This window comes from Anguilla rostrata, chromosome 13 (assembly GCF_018555375.3).
Source record: "Anguilla rostrata isolate EN2019 chromosome 13, ASM1855537v3, whole genome shotgun sequence".
In the NCBI taxonomy this organism is placed as follows: domain Eukaryota; kingdom Metazoa; phylum Chordata; class Actinopteri; order Anguilliformes; family Anguillidae; genus Anguilla; species Anguilla rostrata.
The window spans coordinates 7215944-7228166 of record NC_057945.1 but is presented as its reverse complement, the minus strand read 5'-3'; the positions used below and the strand labels follow the sequence as shown (position 1 = coordinate 7228166).

At 49.0% G+C, this 12223-nt stretch overlaps 1 protein-coding gene across 1 annotated transcript in view; it reads left to right on the top strand.

The window, feature by feature from the left end:
- ptprt (protein tyrosine phosphatase receptor type T) overlaps positions 1-12223 on the top strand; it is a 301390-nt gene that overhangs the window by 275719 nt on the left and 13448 nt on the right. The window contains exons 28-31 of the mRNA XM_064305091.1: positions 2491-2640; positions 3887-4060; positions 6083-6214; positions 7657-7782. Of these exons, the coding sequence (XP_064161161.1) occupies positions 2491-2640; positions 3887-4060; positions 6083-6214; positions 7657-7782 (582 nt within the window). The remainder of the gene's footprint in view (positions 1-2490; positions 2641-3886; positions 4061-6082; positions 6215-7656; positions 7783-12223) is intronic.

Below are 12223 nucleotides of genomic sequence, written 5' to 3'. Positions count from 1 at the left end.
ATGGTGCAGACAGAGGTGGATGTGATCACAGAGGGTTTCCATGGTGCAGACAGAGGTGTATGTTGTTACTGAGGGTTGCCATGGTGAAGACAGAGGTGGATGTGATCACAGAGGGTTTCCATGGTGCAGACAGAGGTGGATGTGGTTACTGAGGGTTGCCATGGTGAAGACAGAGGTGGATGTGGTCAGAGAGGGCTGCCGTGGTGCAGCCATTGTTGGGTCTGGCCTCTATCTGCAGTTTCCACATCCCGGCCTTCAGTCCATCTGTCAGCCCTGGCCACTCCCCTGCAAAGCCAAGAATCGGACCTCAATAAGCAGGTCCTGCAGGTTTGAATCCAGAAGTTAGTTGAATCCATGGTTAGCTGCTCCTGTTCCTTAGCGCTCCACGAGAGAGACCGCAGGGTCTGCACAAACAAACCTCCTCACAAATATTTCTTGTTGTGTTTTTCTCCATCTAATAACTTGTTTGATCCACTCTTGCTGCGGTACAGGCATGCTAAAGCTGATCAATTCTGAATGTCGCAGACGAAGGCGGAAAAATCAAAAGCCGTGTACTGGGTCAAATTCACTGCCTGCATTTAATGCAGAGATACGACTGCACGTCTGCTGAATACACTCCCTGAAAATGCGCAGATATAAAGCAGACCAAGTCCTTTGGTATATCAATAAATCAACCTGCCGTTCTGTTTGTTATTTATGTTGAGCAATTACACGTGTAGTTGTGAGAGAGCCCCCTACGGGTTTACAAGTTATATAACTCGCGCAGGAGAGGATTTAAGGGTGCACAAACTGCGGTAGCTTTTAGCTCCGTCCCCGCGTAATTCTTCCATTACGAAGGCGTAATTACATCCGAGAACGAGTTTATGACACGTTATCCTGAATGTAGGGCAAATCACTTAGATCACCGCAGTTTTATTATTATTATTATGATTTTTTTTTTTGGTTTTGTCTTTTGCCAGATTGCTCTAATGCAGAGATTTACTTTTCCGGCGGCGTTGGAGGCGGCAGAGCGAAGCGAAAGGAACGGGCGTGTGACGGGGGGGGGGGGGGGGGGGGGGTTAGGGGGGCCAAACAGCGGCCGGATGGCGGGGGCAACCGTAATGGGCACAGGCCAATTTGTGTCACTATAATGCGCAATTTAGAGCGCTAAGCCTGTACAAAACAACAGAAAAGCAATTAATCCCTTAAAAGGCTTTTTTTTCTTCCTGCGGGAGAGCTGGATTGTAGGTAATGGATGGGCCAGGTCAACAGTAGATGGATTTAGCCCAATCCGGATCAAAGGCCCACAATTAGCATCAGGGCCCTTAAGCCTTCTCCATTGTTGAGGGGAAATATGTGGAAATCTATGCTGTGGCAAGGGGCAGCTTGGGAGATTATTTTTTTATGCGTTTTTTTTTTTTTTTTTTTTGATGCATACCGTGCAGTTTTTTTTTTTTAAACCTGCATTTCTACTGGATCTCATTACAGATACAGCACATAATTTAAGCTCTTTTTTATGGGCTTTGGTAATGTTTTTTTTTGCATTGCATAAAGGGGGCTTCCATTTTGTACTTAACACACGTAAAGCCATTAGCAAATCCAAGTATGTAGCGACCAGGGCCACCCCAGACTCCTGAGGATTTTACTTTTAGGGTTCAGGCATGATGTCACAACTACAGCTGCTGTAGATCCTGGAAACTGTAGAAAGATTTGTCATCGAGACCCCATTGATAAAAAAAAGTGTGTGAGAGACCTGGGTGTGCAAGAGACCTGTAGCTGTCGCACTTTTATTTGCGATTTGCATGCGATTTGCATTTTCGTGAAGCGCATTTTGATGAGATATTGTGATTTGCGAGTGAGAATCCTCAAAAAATCGCTTTTGTGAAACGAGGCGTTGTCTTGTAAAGCAGCGCGGTCGTTCCCTTGTATCCTTGCCTCAGGTTCCCATAGTGCATTGCAAAGCCTGTGTCTATGATTTGTCTGAGATGTTGGTGAAATGCTTGATGGGAGTTGTATTACAGTGTCGAAGCAAATGCAAAAAGCAAAATAAATCTTATGAAAATAAATCAAGCTATTAAAATACTTTTCTGTGCTCTGTTGATCTTGCCTGGTGTAATTGAGCTTGCCAATATGACCAGAATGCAGGGTTTGCACTTTTTGAGAGTATTTCGTAGGTTCCAATACACCAGACAAGATCAGTAAAGCGTAGAAAAGCATTTTAATCCAAAACAAATACTTATTTGACCCAGGTCTGGTATATATTAACACCATGTGTTAATATATGCATTAAAAAAAATTTGAAATTGAAACTTGAGGTTTTTCCTAAGATGGTTTAGAGGACAAAGGGCGTGGCTTGTTCCAGCATTCAGACTGTCAGACTGCTGACTGTACGCTGGGGCTGCTCTTGTATACAAGCCTGCCAGACCTGAGGCACTATCCCCTGTAACTGTGTGTGTGATGTCACGCCCGTGGCCACGCCCCCCTCCCCCTCCCCCTCCCCCTCCCGTGCAGGAGCAGTACGTCTTCGTGCACGACGCCATCCTGGAGGCCTGCCTGTGCGGGAACACGGCGATACCGGTGTGCGAGTTCCGGGCCATATACTACAACATCAGCCGCCTGGACCCGCAGACCAACTCCAGCCAGGTCAAGGACGAGTTTCAGGTGAGCGAGGGTGCGCCTCCCCCCCGGTGACGTCACTCGCCCCCTCACACGTCCAATCACGAGGCAGCAAAAGCAGGGATGCCTAATATATGAGGGCCTAATATAGAGTGTGGTCAAAGCTTTGAAAGTGGACTATACTGTAGGTAAACAAGCCTAGATGGGCTGAATGGCCTGTTCTCTCATTATGCACTCTTGTGTGGTCCTGTGTCCATACTCACATTGATGTAGCTGGCGTTGATGTGGTTGGTTATATGTTCTCGATGGGCTGAGTGGCCTGTTCTCCTCATTATGCAGTCTTAGCTTCTTATTTTCTGATCGTCTATGTTTCATTTTGCTTTCTGCGTGTCAACTAGTGTCAAGTGTTGGCTGATAATATATGAATCTTCCCTTCTCTTACGCTTCCTCTGACAGGTAATATATATACTGCAGCCAAGAGTGCTTTAAATTAGAATTTGATAGAGTCAAAGAACAGAAAAGGAATTTGCTTAAACCTTGTGCCAAAAGCAGACCACAGCACGGTGTCTTCTTAGGTCAGCCGATTTATTCCTTCCTTTCTTTATTTATTTATATATTTCATGATTTATTTTCTGCATCGTTGACAGGGATTAAACGAGCCGGTGATATGGTCAGTGTTGCAGCAGTGTAGCTGTGTATGTTATACTACTGGGATGCTAACTCAGTTAGCGGTTGCAGGTTGCAGGTTGAATTACCGACTGGGGCATTGCCACTGTGCCCTCAAGTAAGATGCCTAACCTGAATTGCTGTAGTAAACTTGCAACTGCATAAATGGATACTATTTTAAAAATGTACACATCTGTAAACATAATTGCAATGTAAATGCTAATGAAATGGTGGTTTGTAATGAAATGACGGTTTGTAATAAAATGGCAGTTTGTAATGAAACAGCGGTTTGTAATGAAATGGCGGTTTGTTGTGAAACGGTGGTTTGTAATGAAACTGTGGTTTGTAATAAAATGGTGGTTTGTAATGAAATGGCGGTTTGTAATAAAATGGCGGTTTGTAATGAAATGGCGGTTTGTAATAAAATGGCGGTTTGTTGTGAAACGATGGTTTGTAATGAAATGGCGGTTTGTAATGAAATGGCGGTTTGTTGTGAAACGGCGGTTTGTAATGAAATGGTGGTTTGTAATAAGATGCCGGTTTGTAATAAAATGCCGGTTTGTAATGAAATGGCGGTTTGTAATAAAATGGCGGTTTGTTGTGAAACGGCGGTTTGTGTTGGCAGACGCTGAACATCGTGACGCCGCGGGTGCGGGCTGAGGACTGCAGTGTGGGGCTGCTCCCCCGGAACCACGATAAGAACCGCAGCATGGACGTCCTGTCCGTCGACCGCTGCCTCCCGTTCCTCATCTCCGTCGACGGGGAGTCCAGCAACTACATCAACGCCGCGCTCATGGACGTAAGCCCCTCCCACTCCCAGGCCTGGGGCCTTACCTCACAAACAATCACACACAATGGTGGCTCAACCTGTTCCTGGAGGTCTACCATCCATTAGGTCATTTGGGATCATCAAATCACGATCCTCATCGGCCGAGAACTGCTGGTTTTCCACCCTCCCTTTACCTGATTGTCAGGTGGGAGGACTGTCTGGCCGATCAGTAGCGCTAGAAGTTCAGTTCATTGCCTGGGAGGAAAGAAAACCAGGGCCGGATTTGGATTTGAGGACCAGATTTGATGATGACCTGCTGTAGGTTCTCTCCAACCCTAACAAAGCACACCTCATTCAAGAGCTGGAGATCTAGAATTAGGGTTGAATTTAAAACCTACAGGATGGTAGATCTTCAGGAACAGCCTTTCCTCCTTTCTACACAAGCATCATTTGCCCAGTACAGCAATGACCAAACTTAACTAGCCAAAGCATTGTTTATTAGCACAGCTTATTTGTAACTGCGTTTATTTGCTTCTTTAGAGTAATGGAAAGATGGCTTCATCCAGGCCCTGATTGCGCGGTGACCATTCGAAGCACAGCTTGCCAAATTCAGCAGTCACCGAAATGAATTTACTGAACCGTGTTTGTGAAGAAGATGTGTAACGGTTGCATTTATAGTCAGTCGGATTTAGGGACAGATGTGGATTTAATTTGGGCCTTAATGGTGCAGTGAACTCCGAGCCGGATTCGACGCCTTGCGGTGGCGTGGAAACAGCCCTGAGAAAATGGCTGCAGTTTGGGAAGGGTGGGGGGGGGGCACTCCCCGGACGGGCGGGGGGTGGGGCGGGGCTGCGGTGCACGGCGCAGAGCCGTTAGCCACGGCACGGTTTTTAGACGTGCGCTCGGGGAGCGTTTAAAACGCCTGGCCCCCCCCCCGCGCCGCAGCTGTCGGAGAGGAAGCCGCAGCTGGGCTCTGTCGGCGGGGGAGCCTCCACGCTCCGGCCCCCGGATCTCCCGTCGCCTCGGCGTCTAAAAAAAAAACCCATCAGACCCCTCGCCCCGCATCTGCCGCCTTCAAAGCTCCATTACTCTGGCCTGATCTCATTACGGACGCGCCCCGTTGTTTAACTTTTAATTACACACTTTAACTTTGTTGGGGGAGTTTTAGTTTCCTTTTTTTAATGATATCGCCTATCGTGTCCTGGAAACCACCTTTCTGCACTGAGCGCTCTTCGAGTGTGGAGATATCATCCACCGACCAATCGGAATGCACCCCCCCACCCCCCCCACCCCCGCACACGGTGGGCAACATTACCCACCCTGCAGAATATGGTTCTGTGAGATTAAAGTGTCCCTTTTTTTATCCCCGTTAATGACAAAGTGTTTCGAGGGCTTAGCATATGCGGTGGAGTGTACGCTGTTTGTAAATCACACTGTCGGACCTGAGGACGATCCCGTGGCACGATTTCACCCCTGTCCTATAGCTGGGGGAAAAGTGGGTGAAGTCAGGTGTTCACACTCAAAAATGTCGAGTTCCTAGGCCCATTTCTAACGGCCAACGGGTTCAGCACACGGATAGTCAAACCTGGAGAGATCCAGAGACACTTCCACCTTTCTATCTGGGAACTGCACTTACTGTAGCAGCGATAGGCCACATCAGGAACCTGTAGCGCAGCCATTGGTCAGATTGCCAGGGGGGGCGGTACAAGTACAGTAAGTGTGATGTCTTTGACATACGCCTTCTCATTAGTCAAACACTTCCCTGTGTCTCACAGTTTATGTCTGTCTCATTGCTCTCCCCTTAAACCTGTCTTTACAGAGCTGATGTGGTAGTTTAGAAAATACTGGTTTTGTCCTGGAAAATGTGACTCCTGACTGAATGGCTATGCACTGCACAGTGGTTGCCAGGTCTGTAGCAGAACGATAGGCCATGTAAGGGTGCATGGCCAGTACTGCAGCCGCAGGATTGGGGCGATTCATTCCCAGACTGGTAGCCTTTAGCACATTAGCGTGATGCTAGTGTGATGCGCGTGTCCTCTATTCGCTCTCCAGAGCCACAAGCAACCGGCAGCCTTCATAGTGACCCAGCACCCCTTACCCAACACGGTAGCGGACTTCTGGAGGCTGGTGTTCGACTACAACTGCTCCTCCATAGTGATGCTGAATGAGATGGACGCCGCGCAGGTACGCACACACACACGCACACGCACACACATATATACTCTTCCACAGCTCAGCAGGCCTGAAACAGGGTATTCTAAAGGCCTAGAGCATCCTGTTCCTGGAGATCGAACACCCTGTTGGTTTTCATTCCAACCCTAACGAGGAACAACCCATTCAGTAGCTAGAGATCTCATTTAGCTGCTGATCAGTAGAATCCTGATCAAACCTACCAGACGGTAGATCTCCAGGAGCAGGGTTGGACAGTCCTGGATTACAGGAGCAGGGTTGGGCAGCGTTGGGTTAGAGCACGGCCCTTTCTCAGTGTGCATGTCCAGCACACCAGAGCTTCCTCAGAAATTTCCAGACGTCCACCCGCCCGCATTCTCGAACCTGTCATTTGGCAGCTCCCAGCCCCCATGCGTAGGGTCTCATCACCAGACCAGGCCTGCACTCATCACCGGGCCAGGCCTACACTCATCACCGGGCCAGGCCTACACTCATCACCGGGTCTCATCACCGGGCCAGGCCTACACTCATCACCGGGTCTCATCACCGGGCCCTGCCGTATCGCCGCCTCGCCCTGCCAGAGGTCTCGTTTAGGGCCAACAGCCTGGCACTTCTCCAGCCCGAGAGCTCATCAATACCGATCTGTATTAATATGTGCTGATTGGAGGCTCAGCCCCCAATACGCTGTGAGCACTCAGTCCAGTCTCGGGACTCTGGAGGACGTAACTGATGGATTTTACCCTAAAGTGCTACATTACACAGTTTTCAGAGCTGATTTGGTCTATTACTTTCCTTCAGTGAATAGAAAATTCTATCCGTTTAATTTTTTTTCCCTCCCTCCAAGGCATTGAACTTTCATCAGCTTTGCGCAAAAAAAAAAAGAAATGTATGTCGCGAGCAAACAGCGGTGCACGTCTTGTGAATTTATTCATACCTGTGTAATATATTCTTCAGAATGTACCCGTGTGCCATGAAGTAGAGCTGCTGTTTCACTTCACGGTACGCAGATCATGAGCGGTTTGCCCACGCGTGTGTGTATTGAGTATGTGTCAGGGATCAGTTTATTTTTATAAAGTATGTTTATTTTGCTGTAACACTGAAGTAAATGTAAATACCTATCTGATATAAAATGTCATGTTGTGTACTTTGAGTATGCTGGAAGTTAATTATTTTGCGAGGGAGTGTTTTTGTAGCCCTCTGTGTCAAACAACTAATACCTGAGTGTGTGTAGGACGTGTAACCCCCTCTGTGTGTGTGTGCGCATGTGTGTGTGTTTGTAACTGTAGAATTGTGGGATAAAGTTAGTTTTGTCACTCACTGCCTCTGAGGGTATGACATTCAAACACATACTTTGCTGCACTATGTGCTGTTGGTTCCTCCCCCAGGACTACAGTCTAATTGTGTTGTCATCTCTCTCTCCCTCTCCCGCGCGCTCTCTCTCTCTCGCTCTCTCTCAGCTGTGCATGCAGTATTGGCCAGAGAAAAGCTCTACCTGCTATGGCCCCATCCAGGTGGAGTTCATCTCTGCCGATATCGATGAGGACATCATCAACCGCATCTTCAGGATCTGCAACATGGCACGGGTGCGCTTTTCCCCCAGCCAATCATAATCCATGTCTCATGGGCTGGGTCCAGTCATTTATCCTTAATTTCACTTCCTGTTGAATGCAAGTGTTCAAGTGAGAATGAAATTCCTGCGTTTCATGGTTCACAGGCAGCTGAGCCATTTCCTCTTAGTTTACCACATGTTTTATGCATAATAATGCATTTTTTGTTTAATGATTAATTTATTTTATTCATAAATAAATTCATCATAAAGTGTTTATGATACATCATAGCATTATCTAACTCAATGGAAACAGACCTGAAAGGTTTAGCCTTGGTTTAACTGAACAGACACAGAACCAAGAAGAGTTAGCCATGGCTAACTCTGAAGGAACACTAAACCAGGAAGAATTAGCAGGGGCTAGCTCTGAACAGACACAAAACCAGGAAGAGTGAGCATGGGCTAAGTGAATGGAAACAGAGCACATCAGAAGCAGACAGAGTTAGCATGGGCTAACTGAATGGAAACAGAGCACTGCAGAAGCAGGCAGAGCTAGCGTGGGCTAATTGAATGGAAACAGAGCACAGCAGAAGCAGGCAGAGCTAACGTGGGCTAACTGAATGGAAACAGAGCACAGCAGGAGCAGGCAGAGCTAGCGTGGGCTAACTGAATGGAAACAGAGCACAGCAGAAGCAGACAGAGCTAGCGTGGGCTAACTGAATGGAAACCGAGCACAGCAGAAGCAGGCAGAGCTAGCGTGGGCTAACTGAATGGGAACAGAGCACAGCAGAAGCAGGCAGAGCTAGCGTGGGCTAATTGAATGGAAACAGAGCACAGCAAAAGCAGGCAGAGCTAGCATGGGCTAACTGAATGGAAACAGAGCACAGCAGAAGCAGGCAGAGCTAGCGTGGGCTAATTGAATGGAAACAGAGCACAGCAGAAGCAGGCAGAGCTAACGTGGACTAACTGAATGGAAACAGAGCACAGCAGAAGCAGACAGAGCTAGCGTGGGCTAACTGAATGGAAACAGAGCACAGCAGAAGCAGGCAGAGATAGCTTGGGCTAACTGAATGGAAACAGAGCACAGCAGAAGCAGGCAGAGCTAGCGTGGGCTAACTGAATGGAAACAGAGCACAGCAGAAGCAGGCAGAGCTAGCGTGGGCTAACTGAATGGAAAGCACAGAAGCACCAGGGTAGAAGACAGCAGCAAACAAGAGCTAGCGTGGGCTAACTGAATGGAAACAGAGCACAGCAGAAGCAGGCAGAGCTAGCGTGGGCTAACTGAATGGAAACAGAGCACAGCAGAAGCAGGCAGAGCTAGCGTGGGCTAACTGAATGGAAACAGAGCACAGCAGAAGCAGGCAGAGCTAGCGTGGGCTAACTGAATGGAAACAGAGCACAGCAGAAGCAGGCAGAGCTAGCGTGGGCTAACTGAATGGAAACAGAGCACAGCAGAAGCAGGCAGAGCTAGCGTGGGCTAACTGAATGGAAACAGAGCACAGCAGAAGCAGGCAGAGCTAGCGTGGGCTAACTGAATTGGAACAGAGCACAGTAGAAGCAGGCAGAGCTAGCGTGGGCTAACTGAATGGAAACAGAGCACAGCAGAAGCAGGCAGAGCTAGCGTGGGCTAACTGAATTGGAACAGAGCACAGCAGAAGCAGGCAGAGCTAGCGTGGGCTAACTGAATTGGAACAGAGCACAGTAGAAGCAGGCAGAGCTAGCGTGGGCTAACTGAATTGGAACAGAGCACAGCAGAAGCAGGCAGAGCTAGCGTGGGCTAACTGAATTGGAACAGAGCACAGTAGAAGCAGGCAGAGCTAGCGTGGGCTAACTGAATGGAAACAGAGCACAGCAGAAGCAGGCAGAACTAGCATGGGCTAACTGAATTGGAACAGAGCACAGCAGAAGCAGGCAGAGCTAGCGTGGGCTAACTGAATTGGAACAGAGCACAGTAGAAGCAGGCAGAGCTAGCGTGGGCTAACTGAATGGAACAGAGCACAGCAGAAAGCAGGCAGAGCTAGCGTGGGCTAACTGAATGGAAACAGAGCACAGCAGAAGCAGGCAGAGCTAACGTGGGCTAACTGAATTGGAACAGAGCACAGTAGAAGCAGGCAGAGATAACGTGGGCTAACTGAATGGAAACAGAGCACAGCAGAAGCAGGCAGAACTAGCGTGGGCTAACTGAATTGGAACAGAGCACAGCAGAAGCAGGCAGAGCTAGCGTGGGCTAACTGAATTGGAACAGAGCACAGTAGAAGCAGGCAGAGATAACGTGGGCTAACTGAATTGGAACAGAGCACAGTAGAAGCAGGCAGAGATAACGTGGGCTAACTGAATGGAAACAGAGCACAGCAGAAGCAGGCAGACTAGCGTGGGCTAACTGAATTGGAAACAGAGCACAGAGAAGCAGGCAGAGCTAGCGTGGGCTAACTGAATTGGAACAGAGCACAGTAGAAGCAGGCAGAGCTAGCGTGGGCTAACTGAATTGGAACAGAGCACAGTAGAAGCAGGCAGAGCTAGCGTGGGCTAACTGAATGGAAACAGAGCACAGCAGAAGCAGGCAGAACTAGCGTGGGCTAACTGAATTGGAACAGAGCACAGCAGAAGCAGGCAGAGCTAGCGTGGGCTAACTGAATTGGAACAGAGCACAGTAGAAGCAGGCAGAGCTAGCGTGGGCTAACTGAATTGGAACAGAGCACAGTAGAAGCAGGCAGAATACGTGGGCTAACTGAATGGAACAGAGCACAGCAGAAGCAGGCAGAACTAGCGTGGGCTAACTGAATTGGAACAGAGCACAGCAGAAGCAGGCAGAGCTAGCGTGGGCTAACTGAATTGGAACAGAGCACAGTAGAAGCAGGCAGAGCTAGCGTGGGCTAACTGAATGGAAACAGAGCACAGCAGAAGCAGGCAGAACTAGCGTGGGCTAACTGAATTGGAACAGAGCACAGTAGAAGCAGGCAGAGCTAGCGTGGGCTAACTGAATGGAAACAGAGCACAGCAGAAGCAGGCAGAGCTAGCGTGGGCTAACTGAATTGGAACAGAGCACAGTAGAAGCAGGCAGAGCTAGCGTGGGCTAACTGAATGGAAACAGAGCACAGCAGAAGCAGGCAGAGCTAGCGTAGGCTAACTGAATGGAAACAGAGCACAGTAGAAGCAGGCAGAGCTAGCGTGGGCTAACTGAATTGGAACAGAGCACAGTAGAAGCAGGCAGAGCTAGCGTGGGCTGATGCTCTGCACACGCCGCCCGCGCGTGGCCTTCGCTAAACGATGCTGACAGGCAGGATTTACGGGCCGCGCTGTCGGAGCAGAGCTCCAGGGAGCCGTGAAGGCGCGGCAGCATCACAAATTTACCGTGAAATGGCTCCATCAGCGTGGAGGGAGGCGCGGAGCATCCGGCTGGCGGGAGGCTGGCTGACGGCTCCATCTCCTGCCCCGCCCGGCCCACAGCGCAGGCCCCGCCCAGACAGGGCGGAGCCAGCCACAGTTCAGGCCCCGCCCTGACAGGGCGGAGTCAGCCACACACACACACACACACACGCATACATACACTCAGGCACACACACATGCACACACTCATATGTACACACGCACGCATACAAGCATACACATGCATACACACACACGTATACACACACACACACACACACACACACACACACATGCATACATACACACACTGCCCTCACTCCAAAATACTATGATGAACAGTGAAAATTTTCACCATAACTCCCTTTGCAGTGAAACAACTCACATACTAGCTTGGGTCCTGAGCTGAAGGGCTCTGTTTTTGTTTCCTGACACAATGTTTATTCGAGCGGTATCGCTACGTCAGTGCACACGTAAAATCTGAGACCTAAAAATGAAGCACGTAGTGGGGCTCCTCAGGCCTGAGGCTTGCCCAAAAATCACAGAGAATCTCCATGAGTGAGCTTCGGAGTGGGCAGACTTTCCTTCTGTTGTGCACCGTCGTTTATGTATCATCTCCCCGTCCGTGAGCTCTGGAACACAGAAATCCCACAGAACTCATTCATCCCTGAGCCAGTGTGTTTGTGTGTGCGTGTGCGTGGGTATGTGTTGAGTGTGTGTGTATGTGCTGTGTGTGTGTGTGTGTGTGTGTGTGTGTGTGTGCATGTGTGTGCGGGCTTAGGTTATCATGATGGAATGTTTCTGATCGTGTGTGTATGCGTGTGTGTGTGTGTGTGTATTCCTGCTTGTGTGTGTGTGTGGGGGGGGTTCAGGTTACCATGATGTCGGAATGTTTTTGAACGTGTGTCTGTATGTGTGTGTATATACCTACTTGTGTGTGTGTGTGTATGTATGTGTGTGTGTATGCCTGCTTGTGTGTGTAGGGGGGTTAACGTTACTATGAAGTCATGTTCATAGCATGTTTCTGATCGTGTGTGTGTGTTTGTGTGTGTTTGTGTGTGTGGGTGAAGGTCATGGGGTTAAAGGTCACGCTGATGTGATGGTCTTTCCGC